The sequence below is a fragment of the Colletotrichum costaricense genome (assembly GCF_030867565.1).
Source record: "Colletotrichum costaricense strain IMI 309622 chromosome Unknown Scaffold_26.1, whole genome shotgun sequence".
Taxonomy (NCBI): Eukaryota; Fungi; Ascomycota; class Sordariomycetes; order Glomerellales; family Glomerellaceae; genus Colletotrichum; species Colletotrichum costaricense.
Window position 1 is genome coordinate 29,987 of NW_026848255.1, and position 14,886 is coordinate 44,872.

At 54.6% G+C, this 14,886-nt stretch overlaps 8 protein-coding genes across 8 annotated transcripts; 3 read left to right on the forward strand and 5 right to left on the reverse strand.

Moving 5' to 3' along the window:
• Positions 1-81: 81 nt before the first annotated feature.
• Positions 82-949, reverse strand: CCOS01_15817 (peroxisomal membrane protein 24; the record flags this gene model as incomplete). Its single annotated transcript, XM_060463955.1, has 4 exons — positions 82-589; positions 655-681; positions 748-863; positions 920-949. The coding sequence occupies 4 exons, from the start codon at positions 947-949 to the stop codon at positions 82-84; spliced, it is 681 nt and encodes a 226-aa protein (XP_060305336.1).
• Positions 950-2,032: 1,083 nt separating this feature from the next.
• On the reverse strand, positions 2,033-3,503 carry CCOS01_15818 (uncharacterized protein; the record flags this gene model as incomplete). The annotated part of the gene is made up of 4 exons (XM_060463956.1): positions 2,033-2,076; positions 2,138-2,618; positions 2,684-3,113; positions 3,247-3,503. 4 exons carry the CDS (start codon positions 3,501-3,503, stop codon positions 2,033-2,035), a joined length of 1,212 nt encoding a protein of 403 aa, XP_060305337.1.
• Positions 3,504-4,608: 1,105 nt separating this feature from the next.
• Positions 4,609-7,634, forward strand: CCOS01_15819 (uncharacterized protein; the record flags this gene model as incomplete). The annotated part of the gene is made up of 8 exons (XM_060463957.1): positions 4,609-4,903; positions 4,969-5,179; positions 5,238-6,119; positions 6,176-6,244; positions 6,301-6,331; positions 6,379-7,279; positions 7,366-7,467; positions 7,528-7,634. The coding sequence occupies 8 exons, from the start codon at positions 4,609-4,611 to the stop codon at positions 7,632-7,634; spliced, it is 2,598 nt and encodes an 865-aa protein (XP_060305338.1).
• Positions 7,635-8,924: 1,290 nt separating this feature from the next.
• CCOS01_15820 (uncharacterized protein) lies at positions 8,925-10,084 on the forward strand (the record flags this gene model as incomplete). The annotated part of the gene is made up of 2 exons (XM_060463958.1): positions 8,925-9,625; positions 9,694-10,084. The coding sequence occupies 2 exons, from the start codon at positions 8,925-8,927 to the stop codon at positions 10,082-10,084; spliced, it is 1,092 nt and encodes a 363-aa protein (XP_060305339.1).
• A 150-nt stretch (positions 10,085-10,234) lies between these two features.
• On the reverse strand, positions 10,235-10,417 carry CCOS01_15821 (uncharacterized protein; the record flags this gene model as incomplete). The annotated part of the gene is made up of 1 exon (XM_060463959.1): positions 10,235-10,417. One exon carries the CDS (start codon positions 10,415-10,417, stop codon positions 10,235-10,237), a length of 183 nt encoding a protein of 60 aa, XP_060305340.1.
• Positions 10,418-10,558: 141 nt separating this feature from the next.
• CCOS01_15822 (uncharacterized protein) lies at positions 10,559-10,666 on the reverse strand (the record flags this gene model as incomplete). Its single annotated transcript, XM_060463960.1, has 1 exon — positions 10,559-10,666. The coding sequence occupies one exon, from the start codon at positions 10,664-10,666 to the stop codon at positions 10,559-10,561; it is 108 nt and encodes a 35-aa protein (XP_060305341.1).
• A 497-nt stretch (positions 10,667-11,163) lies between these two features.
• CCOS01_15823 (brix domain-containing protein) lies at positions 11,164-12,258 on the forward strand (the record flags this gene model as incomplete). Its single annotated transcript, XM_060463961.1, has 3 exons — positions 11,164-11,177; positions 11,239-11,295; positions 11,370-12,258. 3 exons carry the CDS (start codon positions 11,164-11,166, stop codon positions 12,256-12,258), a joined length of 960 nt encoding a protein of 319 aa, XP_060305342.1.
• A 361-nt stretch (positions 12,259-12,619) lies between these two features.
• Positions 12,620-13,837, reverse strand: CCOS01_15824 (zinc-binding dehydrogenase; the record flags this gene model as incomplete). The annotated part of the gene is made up of 2 exons (XM_060463962.1): positions 12,620-12,823; positions 12,908-13,837. 2 exons carry the CDS (start codon positions 13,835-13,837, stop codon positions 12,620-12,622), a joined length of 1,134 nt encoding a protein of 377 aa, XP_060305343.1.
• Positions 13,838-14,886: the final 1,049 nt, after the last annotated feature.

The following is a 14,886-nucleotide window of genomic DNA, read 5'->3' on the forward strand; positions in this document are numbered from 1 at the left end:
GCTCGCCACCAACGCCAAATCGTCTTAAAGTACACGCCATCCAACCCACCAGAAACTCCCAATGAGAAAGCGCCGGTCCATCTATTTGTTATGCCAGATAAAGTTCCTCAGCGAATCCCACTCGCTGCTCTGCTGGTAAATATACGTCATACTGCTGCGCAAACTAGGCTGCAGCTCCTGCGGCTGCCAGCGGAACAGGTACATGACCATGGCCCAACTCGTGCTCGCAAAGACGGGCCACGCGTAGTAGCTGATCTTGGCCGAGACGTCGTCGCGGCTGACGACGGGCAGGCCCTTGCCGGGGGCCACGGCGAGGCGGGCGAGCGCCAGGACGACGCGCGCAAAGACGTAGATGACAATCTGCTGGTTCACGCTCGAGATCTTGCCGCTACGCGGGGAGCGCCCGCCAAAGACGATGTAGCCGCCCAGCAGGCCGGCGAAGAAGGAGTCGTAGGGCCCTTCCTTGCCCGGGCTGGGGCCGTAGTTTTTGAGGAGGTACATTGTGAGCTTGTAGATTGTCGCAAACTTGGCGAGGTTGCGGGCGTGTGTTCGGGTCGCGCGGAAGACGAGGCCTGCTTTTTGGCGGAGCCTGTTGAGGTTTGCTATGTTAGCCGGGAGGTGGTTTCGCTGGGGGTGAGGAGGGTGGTCACGTACGTTCCAGAACGGAAGAGGAATATCATGCTGTAGAGGGCCTGAAGTTAGCATTTTGACTCGATCATGAGAACGGAGTGAGGATGCACTACATACACAAGGGCATGAGGAAAGCGGACTTTTGCGCCGTAGACGGCGCCATTGCGGGCGCCTTTGACGACGGCGAGAATGTCGTGGTACTTGGGGTCGAGGATGATGCGCTCGATTGCGGCCTGTGGATGCGCGTCAGTCCATGCACTCTAGTCCTCGTTCGTATAGCTAGCTCTACCTTGAGGCCATCGAGGGCGGCGAGCGACATGTTTGGCAAAGGTCGTTGCTGGGTGTTGCGTCTATGTGTGGGCGGTCGCAGTGGCTAGCCTCGGCAATTTGTACTCTCCCCTAGTGGACGACGGAATGCGACGATGGAGTCGCTATCGGTTCAACAAAGCTTCCACTCGGCGCATGGAGATCGCGATCGTTTTGGAAAGGCAGCAAATGAGCGACAAGTACAGAGTACGTCTACGGAGGAGAATTTTAGGAGGGTTCGGACCGGAGGTAATGGGGAACGGGGTTGTGTGAAGTTGAGACGGACAAGTTGTAGTCGGGAGTCGTTTGGTGGTGGTGGTTGATGGGCGGTGGATGACCTTTGCGGCAAGGAGTGGTGGACGGTACCCGTACCTCGGCCCCAGGACCTGTCTGGTCCCACGGTTAGAGGTGAAATCTGGCTGGGTTCGGCTCTGGGCGAGTCACGCTGGAGACGGCCTGTCCCCAGCCCCCGGTTCCCCCACATGCCCCTATGACGCAGGGCCGGAGCGCCGCTAAGCCTTCCAGGGATTCGCCCGTCTGGGGAAAACGTCGTGGTGTTTGGGGGTTTTGGCATGTGATGACGGATGGCAATTGAGATAGGACAACATTGCCATTCAACTCCTAGTAGTTATGAACATTCAAACAATTCATTCAGTCTTGCACTTCATTGTAATCCATCCGGACAATAAATCGGCGTTCATAATAAATCATATTCGAGCGAAATTGGTGTAGGATTGATGATAAGTAGGGACAATTGCAAGAGTCAATTAATGTCTTGGGCCTCCCACGTGTCAATGAATTCCATGTGAATCTCACTTGGCGCGAGTACCCTGTGGCGGCATGAGCATTCCTTGAACCCCCGATTCTTCACATGTGCTTAAGACTTGCAGCATCATTAGTGCCCATCTCATCTCATCTCAGTCGCAATTCACAGCGCAACGGTCATAACTTTACGACTTACCCCAAGGAGTTTAGAGAGATGAGATTTTACAAGACGAAACTGCGGCATCTCACTATGACAGGATACTAGTTTGCGTAGACATGAACTCCACAGTCAACATTCATGCCAGAGATGGCATCGAATCTCAATCCACCCTCAGTTCTTGGGCTCGCAGACTGCAATAAACGGCGATGTTACACCTAAGCAAAGTTAGCCACACAATTCATACATCAAAACGCAGAAGGCAGAACCGGCACTCACCACCAAAAAACAACCTCCCCGTCTTGGCGTCGTGTACAACCGTAGTAGTCCCAGGCAACACCTCCCCAAGCCCGTCCTCGATAATCTTCTCCCACACGTAGACGCCGTCCCCCTCCTTGCGAATACGCACCGCAGCGCTCTTAGGCCTCGCGTTCAGCGGGTCCTTGGCCGCCTGGAGGATCTCGATGCCCCGCGGGAAGATGGCGGCGTAGATGTCGCCCTTGCCGTCCACTGACAGGTTGTCGATGGCGTAGGGCACGGGGATGTCGACCACTTTCTTCAGTCCGTTGCCGTCGTTGCCTGAAAGCACTTCAAACACCTGCACGCCACCCGCCATGGAGCTCGGGACGTAGATGAGGCCGTCGAGGCCGCGGACGAGGCCGTTGGGCATGCGGTGACGTTCGGAGACGCGCTTGCATCCCGTCGAGGCGGAGCAGAATGATACGTCGCCGTCGCCCATCAAGGGGCCGATGAAGAATTGCTACAAGTTACGGTGCATCAGCTGAACCTGTTCCTGTCTTGAACATTGCATGCTTTTTCGCTTACCAGCCCGACTTTGTGGGGCCCATTTGCATTCGTAAAGTAGAATTCCTCGCTAGACAATGCAGCGATGTTGTTCGGCGTCGAAATGTTGGCGCTGGCAAACGTGCGGACGTGCTTCATCCCCATCGCCTTGGGCCCGGTCTCGAAAACTTCAATCGTCGAGTTGGCGCCCACGCTCTTCTGGTCTAGGAGAGTGCCAGTGACGGGATCGACGGAAGGGCCATTGTTGACCACGAGGATCTCGACTCTATCGCCCTTCGGTGCGTCAATACCCGTGATCCCGACGAGCTGGAGCAGTCCGTCGCCGGCGGTGCCCGTAAACCCCGGCGTCTCGAGAACGCGGTACTCAAATGCATCACCCTTGGGTATGTCAATGTCCAGCGCGATGACGGCGTCCCGCGTTGAGCGGCCCGAGGCGTTCATGTGCTGTGCGCTAGAAGCCGGAGCGGGGTGAGATTAGCTTGCCTTTCCGGATCACACCGATCCGGCCCGGGAACGGGGAGCGGGGCGATCACACGGGACGGGACGGGTACGGAGATGGGAGGGGCTGCTCTTAGAACACGTACTTTGGTAGCCATTGCTGGCGAGAGAGGGGATCAGAACAGGCGAGGAAGAGTTGGCGCGTGGCTTCGGACAGCCACATATCCTCGCATGCCTGCAGTCTGGGGTCCTCGATGCGACGGCACGAGTAGGGGAAGTCGGAGAGAGGCTGGAATTCCTTGCCGATTCCCAGGCCCAGCCAAATGGGATCCTTGAGCACGAGCTGCAAGGCCACGCCGAGGATCACGGTGAAGATGATGCTCGTTTGGAGGATGAATCCCATGATGAATCGATGTAATCTAAGCCCCCCCACGATGCTTGTCGAGATGCGAAAAGACAGACGATATCTTGGCGAAGGTTTGTTCCAGCTTTATAGTTACGGGAAATGTTGGGAATAAAACATGGCAGGTAGGGATTCCTCATTAAGCGAATTCAGCGCATGAGGTCAGATCCTTCGGGCACAACCGCTTCGTGATCCACTATGAAGAAGTAAGCTCGCTAGGGCTTGTTGGAATCAAGGTAATTCGGGATGCCGAGCTCCACTCGTTTGCTTGGAAGGTCTAGTCGAACCTCTGCAAATCTCAATGGTAAATGATAAATCTGGTTCGACATGGGACTTTGGTTATTGCTACGACTTGGAACTGTGTGAATGACGACAGGCTCTCCGACCACAGTGGGCCGACCGAGAGTCTCCTCCGTGTCCGTCGGGTCAGTGCATCACCGAAGCTCACCAAGTCTCCGAGGAGTCTCCGTGGAGCCAGAACTACGGTCTGACCTTCCAGCCGGCCGAAGCCATATCGGAGGGTTGCGTTCAACCGTTCCTGCTTATCTGACCTTGCACTTGATTTGTTGCCAATTTTGTTACAAACTAAGACAGGAAAGAGCAGCTGATAGCCGCCCTGCTCCTCATCTGAGGCAGCTGTTGGTGCCTACTTTACTTGTTGCCTCCTTTGCCAAAGCAGCGGAAATAATAGCTCGTCTTTCTTGACCGCAATCTGCTTCTTTTTGAACTTGGTCTGTCTCGATATCGGATCTCCTTCCTCTCTTGTCAATCCATTTTCCGTCATTGGGTGTTCGTTCCGTTCTATCTGCAGTCTCCGATCGAGCTGCGTCGCAGCCTGCTTAATGCCAGGCTGAACACCCAATAAGGTGGTCAGCACCGCGTCACACGACACCATCTTTATTGATTGAATGGCTCAAGTGAGGCTGAAATATTGACTCTTCGCGCCCAGCCTGACCCAGTTGCTGATGATTGCATTTGCACCCCTGTGTAGGCTCGCAAGTCATGCTTATTATCATGCTTAACCCCCCTTCTTCCTGGTCTCGATGTCGGCCGTTCTTTAGTTCCACTGCAATAGTCCGTGGACCGATACCACCCGGTCTGAGCGATGAACCGAGTTCTCGGGTCTCTGCTACTTCTTGCGACAGTAGCTCGATCAGCAGATAACATCCACAATGTGACGAATAGGTGGGACGTCTTCTGGCAGCTCGCCGACTTAGATGCGCAATTCCCCAACAAATCAGGCAGTGTCTATTTGGGGAGTCAAAATTACACATGGTGCTGCCTCAAAGCCGTCTACGTCGGTCTAGACATTTTGAACGGAACGTTGGTCATCGCCAATAACTCTATTACTAAAATAGGAACATCTACCACAGGTGACCTTCGAGACGCCGCTCTCCGAAGTCAGTTTCCCTGCGACGCCAAGTACAACGATGTAGGTTCTGAAAACCCCTTTCTTCGCCGCAAGAGAATGAGGGCTCACCAGAAGCACAGGCACATCTTGGGGGCGCCCCTGAGGTGCAAGTCCAATATGCATGGTTCATCGACAACTGCCCAGGCTGGTCTCTCAGTGACAAGTCTAACCTGAATGCTTGGCTTCACTCTCTGTCGGGTTTCTTGCTACCAGCCGTGGTATTCTGTCTGTCGGTGCCCAGACGAAGGAAACTTCATGTTTATCGGTACGACAACCCAGCGATAACATGCCAGGATTCGTGACTTGCTCTGACATCGCTGTAGCGCCTTGTTTGTAGCAGATATCGCCGGCATCAAAAGTATCATTCCAGCAATTATCGGTGCCATTTTGGCAGGCATAATTGTCACAGTCGATACGATCATATGGCTCTCCATCTGCTTCGCCTTCGCCGGCCCCATGATTCTGAGCGGCCTCTATGAAGCGTTGCTAGATAACCGGGTTCTGGAGTTTCTCAGAGACAAAATCCAAAATAAGCGACTGACGCTCGACATGCGGTGCCGTTGCCTCATGCTGGTATTGATTGGGAACCTTGATCTCGCTCTAGACCGCGAGACCCTGGAATGGGGGAGACAAGCATATATTTCCGCCGTATCAGCAATACCTCTGGAAAATGGGCACGTATCACACCAGGATCACACTGCACAAGGGGAATTTATGATAGGATCAACGCCCCAGGAAGATCGTACTGTCGAGAACAGAGATATACAACTGGGGTCCCTAGCCCATCGAGAACAGACCTCGCCCCAAACTGTCGCAAACTCAACATCAATGGATACAGAACCGCCGAATCAGAGCATCAGACGGCGTTCATCCGCTCCGCAGCCAAATGCGAACAACGCCGTCTCAACGCAGGCATTTCCACGTCATTCCACTGGTCACCTAACGGCATCTCCTTGGCGTCACATGGAGACTTTACTCTATGATCTACGGCTTTACGATGATGACAATGTCTCTAGGGGCCAGTCTCCGCGTCAGTGGGCCAGGCACAATTGTTCAAATCGCCTGTGCGACCGGCGTGAACACATCCAAGAGCCATGGCCCCGATCCCGGGAGACTGAGCGTTGCATAGTTAGAACCAAAACCCGACTCCGAACGATGTTGCACTGCCAGTATTCCTTCGGGTCGATTGTTGGTGCACCAGTAATGTAAGTACCGTCCTTAAGAAAAAGCGAGGCAGTCTGCGGGTTGCTGACTATTCCAGCTTCTTCCTCGGAGGATTTATCTTTTCGTTCCTAACTAGCCTTGACGAGTTGGGAGATGAAAACATCGCGTAGGTCTAGTCTCCATATCATTCAAAGCCGCAAACGTACTAATCAAATTCTGTAGGGAATCCATCGCTTTTGGATCATGGTACATGGTGAGTCCTCACTTCCTGGCTACTATTCCTCGATTAACTCAAGCTAGATTATTCCTCATATCGCCATCATTTCCGGGCTACTACTTGCTGGAAACAACCCCAACATCCTGGAGGGGGTTCTGGCAACAGAGCGAGATCCGGAAGATCCGGAAGATCCAACCTACGTCTTTGGTTTCTTACGCTTCGATCTGGTCTATCCCAGTTGCTACAAGGTGGCCTGGCAATGGCTTCGCGGCCACACCAAGAAGCAATGGATCGAGCAGCTTCTGACAGTCTATAGCAGAAGAACTGATGTCGAGTATCGAGGCCACGAGGATATCGATGGCGATATGAAGGATCTACGCTTCAGAACTACCTTGTCGCTCCTCGACTGGTTCGTCTTGCTCTTCCTCACTCTGCTCCTCGTCGGTATCCCCTACCTGTTCGCATTCATGCTGGCCTTCTTCACGCCCCAAATCGGGCTGTCCTGCCGCTCCCTGACGTTCTTGGTCTACTTTGGTCTCCAGCTCGCGCAGATTGGTCTATGGCTATGGGCTTACATCGGCGCCCCGGGCGACGTCACCAACCCCAAACGCCGCATCAGAGCATTGGACATATTTAGAAAGGGAGGCTGGCTCGATCATCGAAAATTCTACGACCCCTCAACGGCTCCGTGGCACGAAGACACGCACTCGCCCAGCTCCAAGCTGGCGGACTTCCTAGCCCACGCCAGCAAACCGGGATCCTGGACCTTGCACACTTTTTGGTCCTCGCTGTACTACTCGTTGCAAATCATCTTTGGGCTGAGCGCCGTTTTTGTCAGTCTCGGCGGTACTTTGATGCAAATCATGGGCGTGTACCGCACCAACATGTGCTTCGTCAACGTGCATTACTGGTTGGAGCCGAAGGAGAGACGTCCCCCAGTTGTGTTATCGGTGAACAGCCGGGAAATGATTAATTCCGCCACAAGTAAGTCACATACGCAGTTTCAATATCAAACGGACTTTCTGTCCTTTTTGGGGGGAGGGGGAGACCATGGGTCTGACAAGCAGCAGAATACTGGAAGCCAGTCGCCATTGCCGCGATAGCGTTCATGGCGGTTGTGAGCTTCGTAGGCTGGTGGTACCAGCGACGTATGCGCGACGTGTTTGGGCAATGTGAGTGTATCGAGATACGACAGTCTCTTTGGATGTGGGCGTTTACTGATGATCATTTAGTGGTGAAGAAGATTGACAAGGTTGAGTTCGAACGTGAGTGGCCATTCCGCCCCCGACCAGCTCTGGGAACCATGACGAACGGTGCCATCGACGGACAGCAAAACTAGTTGGTATTGGGAGGCCAGTAGCTAGTGTCGGTATTTGTTCTAGACTTCCTCGGCCAGGGAACGGCAGAATTGACGCTGTCTCGAGATCTCTTGTTCCTTCCGACCAGTATTGTGAATCGTTGTTGTTCTCCAAGGCTTCCGCGAGATTCCCTGTACGATTGACTGTCGCACGGGAACACTGAGACCACAACTTGGCAGGAGTGCGGTGCTGGTTGTCGATACAGTGTCCTGGCTCGACCGGGCTTCCTGCCGAAGTGAATTTCGACACGGAGTGCAAGTCCTTCATTCATTACAAGCTACATTCAGAGCTCGTTGCCAGTCTTTTACTCACAAACTAACGTAGCGTCACCAACATCCAAGCGCTGATCGCTATGAATGTTGCTTTCACCGACATGACGACAAGGCATACTTCACCTTGAAATGTGACCAAAGTTCAATAATTTACCTTGCCTTGATTGACGGCGTAGAGGTGTCACGTTGCTTGGACAGGTAGCAGCCACAGGAAGTAACCGTTTCTTGAATATTGATACTTATGCAACAGCGGCTTATGATGCCTTAGAAAGCAGTTGGTATGCCACACACCGAAAACACGGCTGTCGTTTTCTGTGCTTCGTCCAATATAGATGCAATCATAAGACGAGCGCGGGAGCAACCGCCCCTTGGTGACTAGAAGCCATAGCAAAGGTGAGAAACTCGAAGTGGTGAACGTTAGGCACCAGCAATTGAATTGTGGTACCCAGACCAGGATTCGAGCGCAACCAACCAGCATATCCAATGTCAGCTCGCAGCTTCTGGGGCCCCTGGCCTCTCACCAGTGCTGTGGAGTCTTGAGAGCCGCAAGAGGTAATCAATATTTCTGACAGGATGAACAGCATAGTTTATTGGAGGAGCTCTACGAATACACCGCTTCCTGCAGGGGAAGCCGGGATTTTGCGTGGGCAAAGCGCGAAGGATTCAAGAACAGGAACTCAGCCCGCGGAGCGTTCTCCACAACATAGATGCAATTGATCCTTTAACGGTATCCGTAGAGGCATTCAGCAAGCTTCTGCTTCCTTAGTAGGCAGCCAAATTGAGATGACCAGGGAGAGAGGGAAAAAGCCATCCTTGATCAAGTCAGCTCGTGGAGTTGACATGATGCCACAAAACTCTTGGTACTGGCTCCGACATGCCGCGCTTACAAGACGCCATGGAAATGGAAACACATAAAGAGTCCATCATGAGACGCCTCAACTCGTTTTGATGTATCGCCACCCATAGGTCGACAAGAACCCCCCCAAGATTAGAATCATAATGTTCAACCTCGCAAAGACCCTCACCGCAGGCCTAGCCCTCGTAGGCCTGGCCACCACCACGCCGGTACCCCTCGACAAGCGCCTGCCAGGCCGCGTCGTCCGCGCCGGCGACCCCGTCGTCATCGACCCGACCGGCAACTACATCCGTGTAAGCTTCATGAACGACGGCACCCTCATCGGCGGCTACGCGGCGAAAGAAGGCTCGACCAGCATCCTCCGCGTCGTCCGCTCCACCGACGGCGCGCAGTCCTGGCAGCGCATCGGCGAGGTCTTCCGCGGCGAGAGGGCAACGCACGACATTGACAACGCCATGCCGATCCAGCTGCCGGGCGGCCGCATCCTGTACGCCTACCGGAACCACGACCGCACGGGCGCCGAAGGGCACTACACCTACTTCCGCATCTCCGTGTCGTACTCGGACGACGGCGGCGCGACGTTTAAGTATCTGTCTACCGTCGAGGAGCACGTGCCCAACGGCGTCAACGGGCTGTGGGAGCCGTACCTGCGTCTGGCGAGGGATGGCACGCTGCAGTGTTACTATTCGGCCGAGAACTCGGCTGATGACCAGGACAACTTTATGAAATACTCCAAGGACGGCGGTCAGACTTGGTCGGCCTGGATTCCTGTCTCGGGCGGCGATCGTTTGTCCCGTGACGGTATGGTCGGTGTTGCGCCTATTGGCAACGAAGGAGACTTGATGTAAGTTGGGTGGTAATCAAGCTTCCCTACCCATCCGGAAAGAGAAACTAACAGCGAGCCCTTCACAGTGCCGTGTTCGAACACACCAGAGAAGGCAGGTTCAACGTCGATTACGTCCTCTCCCACGACGACGGCTACACCTGGGGCGAGCGCGGCAGCCTCTACACGGCGCGCAACGGCCGCATGTCGGGCGCGCCGCAGGTGTACAACGTATGGGGCACGCTCGTCGCTAGCTTCATGACCAACGAGGACGTTGAGGGTGCCGACGGCTACAACTTTGGTGAGATGAAGGTCATCACCAGTGTCGACCACGGTAAGACATGGAGCGGCAGTGTCGTGACGGGACCCGCGCAGGCCCATTGGCCTGGACTTTTCAACAGGGACCCGACACATTTCCTGGCGCTGTACTCAAGAGAGGGTGTCGGCGCTGTTAGTCAGTTGTATGAGTTGGTGAACTAGGCATAGGGGTCGTTTAAGAATCGGCCAAACTGTCGCGTATTGTTGTTTGGGGCTGTGTATGAATGGTTCACCGTTGGAGTAATATGATAATGACTTGGATGAAATTGTTTGACTGTTGCTCGTGTCGTCGAGCACGCTCTGTGCATGGTGTCAAATCATTTTCAGAAGATGTAGCTGAAGTTCAATAACGACCTTGGCCAGATTGTTCTCCATAGAAAGGATACGGATGTCCTCCATCCACTGTGGAAAATACGCTGGACGTAAAATAGTTGACATAGCTGCCAGAGGGAACGGACTGAGCTTGAGATGGGCCAGGCATTTGGTCAACTGCATTTGGCGCTGCCTGCGATAATTCGTTTGCTGGCGAATTGGAGCTCGTCTGTTTCTCCGAGGCTCGCGTTGAATCAGGAGCCTTCACTGCCCCTGTTTTCTTTTGTGGATTCTTCTTGTTGTCGGGTTTCCTCTTCCTCTTCTTCAAGGGCTCTCCATTTTCATCGACAGCGCCTTCGTCGACAACCTTCCGCTTGCGCCCGCGTGTCTCTGGGAGATCCGGGTTGTTGTGGCGCGTACGGTCGCACCCATACGGGTCCTTCAGAAGCTCGCGACCTGTTCGCTCGCTGATATCGAAAAACTCATAGAGATCCTTCCTCTTGAACTCATAACCCTAAGCAGTAAGAAATATCTAGGCTCCACGGAACCGTGCCTTTTTAGGCGTGTCGTACTCTTTATGGCCCATGATGGTGGTGGTGGTTCGATAGTGAGCTGGGCATCTGTTGGACAAAAATGGGTGTAAGCGCGTGTTAGATATTACTTTATAAACCGGCAGTGTATTTTGATGACGTTGCGGTGATGAGGAACGACGAAGCTCAGCTGAAGCCTTGCAGGTGGGACCAGCTGGCAGTCTTAGATACACGCACCTTCAATGCCGCGGGGTGATAAGATAAGATTTTGCATCCTGGCGATAACGATAAGCAATTTTTTTGACGGCGGCTTCAACTTTACCGCAGAATTGAGATCAGTTCGCATCCCAGCCACTTGCATCAAAGACCCGACGGACGACAAATTCGACCACCGGCACAATGCTTCGTCAAATGTGAGTCGCGGTAACCGCACAACGTAGCCATGCAGACAAGTAGCTAATAATTTCTCAACAGAAAACCCCGTAATGCTCGCTCCAAGCGTGCGCTCGAGAAGCGCGAGCCCAAGGCCCAGTACGTTCCCCCGATCTCGACGAGCAAGTTTGACCATGATCGCATGCTAATTCAGCAACCTTTCTCTCAAACAGAGAAAACCCCAAGACGGCATTGTTCCTCCGCGGAAGCTCATGCTCGCAAGTGACACAAGATGCCATCAACGAGCTCTACCAGATGCGCCAGCCGCTCGCCAAGCGCTTCGTAAAGAAGAACGACATCCACCCCTTTGACAACGCCGACTCGCTCGAGTTCTTCTCGGAAAAGAACGACGCCTCCATCCTCGTCTTTGGCCACACCTCCAAGAAGCGACCCCACGCCCTCACCCTCGTCCGCACCTTCAGCTACAAGGTCTTTGACATGCTCGAGCTCTACCTCGACCCGGACACCTTCCGCACCCTCGCTCAGTTCAAGGGCAAAAAGGTCCCCATCGGCCTCAAGCCCATGCTCAACTTCGCCGGCACCGCCTGGGACAGCCCCATCGCCAACGAGTACACCCACGCCAAATCCTTCTTCGCCGACTTCTTCCGCGGCGAGCCCACGGACAAGATCGACGTCGAGGGCCTGCAGTGGATCGTCTCCATCACGGCCGACGAGCCCACCGACGACGCCGCCAAGCCCGCCATCCGCCTTCGCGCCTACACCATCGCCACCAAGCGCAGCGGCTCCAAGGTGCCCCGCGTCGAGGTCAACGAGATTGGGCCCCGGATGGACTTCCGCGTCGGCCGCGTGCGCGAGCCCGAGGAGGGCATGCTCAAGGAGGCCATGAAGAAGCCCCGCGGCACCGAGGAGCGCACCAAGAAGAACATCACCACGGACGCCATGGGTGACAAGATGGGTCGCGTGCACGTCGGCCGCCAGGACTTGGGCGAGCTGCAGACGCGCAAGATGAAGGGTCTGAAGCGCAGCAGGGACGTGGCGAGCGAGGACGAGGGGGAGAAGGGTGACGCGGAGGAGAAGCCAAAGAAGGGTCGTAAGGAGTAAAGTGCTTGGAGTGACAAAAGAATACGGCGACAGTTATGAGAAAGAGAGAGAGAGAGAGTGTGTGTGTGTGTATGTGTGTATTGCGGAGGAAACTTGATATACATATCCGAGTGGGAAAAGAGACGACGCAGCGGAGGATCGACCACTCATTGGCGTTTTGTTTTTGGTCAGGAGGCATCCCACGGTTGGAGTTTTGAGCTTCTTTCAGCAGATGGTCGGCAGATTACAAAAGCAGGAACAAAGTCACAAAAAGCATTTGAAGACCTCTATTCGTTCTACTACAGACATACTTCTTTCTCTAATGTAGGCCAACTAGGTGATGTTTGCGCTTATGGGACATCGACTAACACGACCACCTCACTCACAGCTTCAGTTCAAGATCCGAAACCCTCCAGACCAGACGCTCACCGCTAGGATCCCTCTTTCTCAGCAACTCAATCGCCTTTTGCGCTCTCTCCAGCATGGTGGCGCCCTCGACAATCTTCTGCTTGTTGGGCTTGATGATGCCCTGCTCCAAGAGCGTCGGCACAATCTCTCTCTGCATCTTTTCCTTGAAGAACTCATTCTGTGTTACCGAAATATCAGCCTTGCTCATCTCATGGCAACATACTCACTCGACGAAGAAACGAATGAAATCCAAAAAACTCACCGCAAGGTAGAAATGCGTCCTCACCCCCCGGAGCTCGACACCATCAGCCCACTCCCCAGCCAACATGATCCCCACCTCCATCTCATACTCCGGCTCAACCTCCTCCGTCGCATCCCTCACAATGACAGGCAACATGACCGCAACCTTTGTCCCCCGGCCCGCAATCCTCGTCAACGGTCTCAGCGTGCCCTCGACGGACCCGATACAATCCAACACGAACGGCACGCCCCGCTCACCGACGGCCCCCAGGATCTTCTCCACGACGTCGGCGTCCCGGTAACTAAACGTCTCCCGCGCGCCCATCGCCTTCAGCTGCGCGTGGTGCTTCTCGCTCGCCACGGCCAGGACGTTCCGATATCCCCAGTGCCGCAGCACCTGCACCGCGTACACGCCGACGCTGCTCGCCGCGCCCCAGACAAGCACGGCGTCGTCCCTCGCACGCGGGACCCACTCTCCCTCGGCGGGCCGAGGCCACGGCAGCTCTAACCCCAGATCCGCCGTCACGGCATGGAACACGGTGATCAGATTCGTCGGCACCGTCGCCGCCTCCTGCGGGGTGACGTTCGCGGGCAGCTTGGAGACCAGACACGCCGGCACCGTCGCGAAGTCCTGGTGCGCGCGCTCGCTGAAGCGGTGGAACGCAAACGTAAAGATCTTGTCCCCCGGATTCAGTCTGTCGGCGTCCGCTGGGTCCTGGTCGGGGCCTACGGCGACTACGGTGCCCGCTGCGCCGCCGCCCATGACCTCCGGGTGGTTGCAGAGGAGGCCGCCGTCGGCGCGGTGGAGGTCGAGGGGGCTGGAGGCGGTCCATTCGTTGAGGATGAGGATCTCGCCTGGTCCCGGGGGGGTCGTCTCGCGGTCGAGGAGGATGAGGGGTGCGCGTTTGGCGGGTGTGGCGACGGCCTTGTGGGTTTTGGGGATGGTTACCATTTTGTGTGATTCTTTCTCTGACGTTGGGATTATGAGAGAGTTGTGTGTATAGTAGGGAAGATTCAACCTGCTTCGCGTACAAACGAGTCTGATGATGCCGTAAGAAGATTGTCTTCACTACAGACGACACCAACACACTTGAAGTTGAGAGACTCTCGTGCCATTTTTGTACTCAGTCCTTACTTATCCCCACTAACAACTCTCAACGAAATTTGAAATGCCAAACCAACAGAAGCTCAGCATTGCATTTGAATCCCAAATCACCACGGAGACAGGATGCTGAATAAGCTTGGCGCAAGGGAGTTTCGGCCCCGGTTTGTAGTTGATGTCGTGATTTCTAAGCTAGATGACTGGAGAAGGGATGAGCCGTGGGCCCCGCTTCCATCCAATCCATTAGCATTCCCCTCTTGTCCTCTTCGTCCGATCTAGTCCCTATTGTCTGCCCTAAATGAGTGCTTCTGGAAGTGAAAGAGTACTATTTCAGAAACTTGGTCTTTGCTGGTGCTGTGTAACTTGGCAGTTACTTAATGGGGGCATGTTACGTCATGATGGCAATTCTTAATTGCGATGTTCGATTTGGAGCAAGGACAAGTATTCTGTCGTACCCAAATGCGTTTTGTTATGAATCCTTAGATCTTGGGTACTGGGTATGCATTGAGACAAAACGTCAATTGATTCTCTGGAATTAGCTAGAGGAATGCTTGAATGATCACACCGAGCCGTGTAGGGACCAAACCGGCCTAAATCCTTGACTTGGGGCAACGGAACTGCCGCAAAACAGGTCCGAGGCCCGGTCTTTGGCCCCCCGACCAGTCCCACTTAACCCGGTCCTCGCTCAGTCTGCCGGTCGGCAAAAATGGGGAACGGCCTACTCTTCCATTCATATCGGGTCGACTCGCCTGACTGGGCAGCTGATACATTGAGCGCGCGCTCGCGCGTCTAGTCAGTCTGATGTTGAGACGCCGAGTCGAGTCGCGCCTCTGACTTAGGTACTAGGATATCCGGACTTGGTCTAGATACCTAGGCGGTCGATGAGGATGGTCACTGCG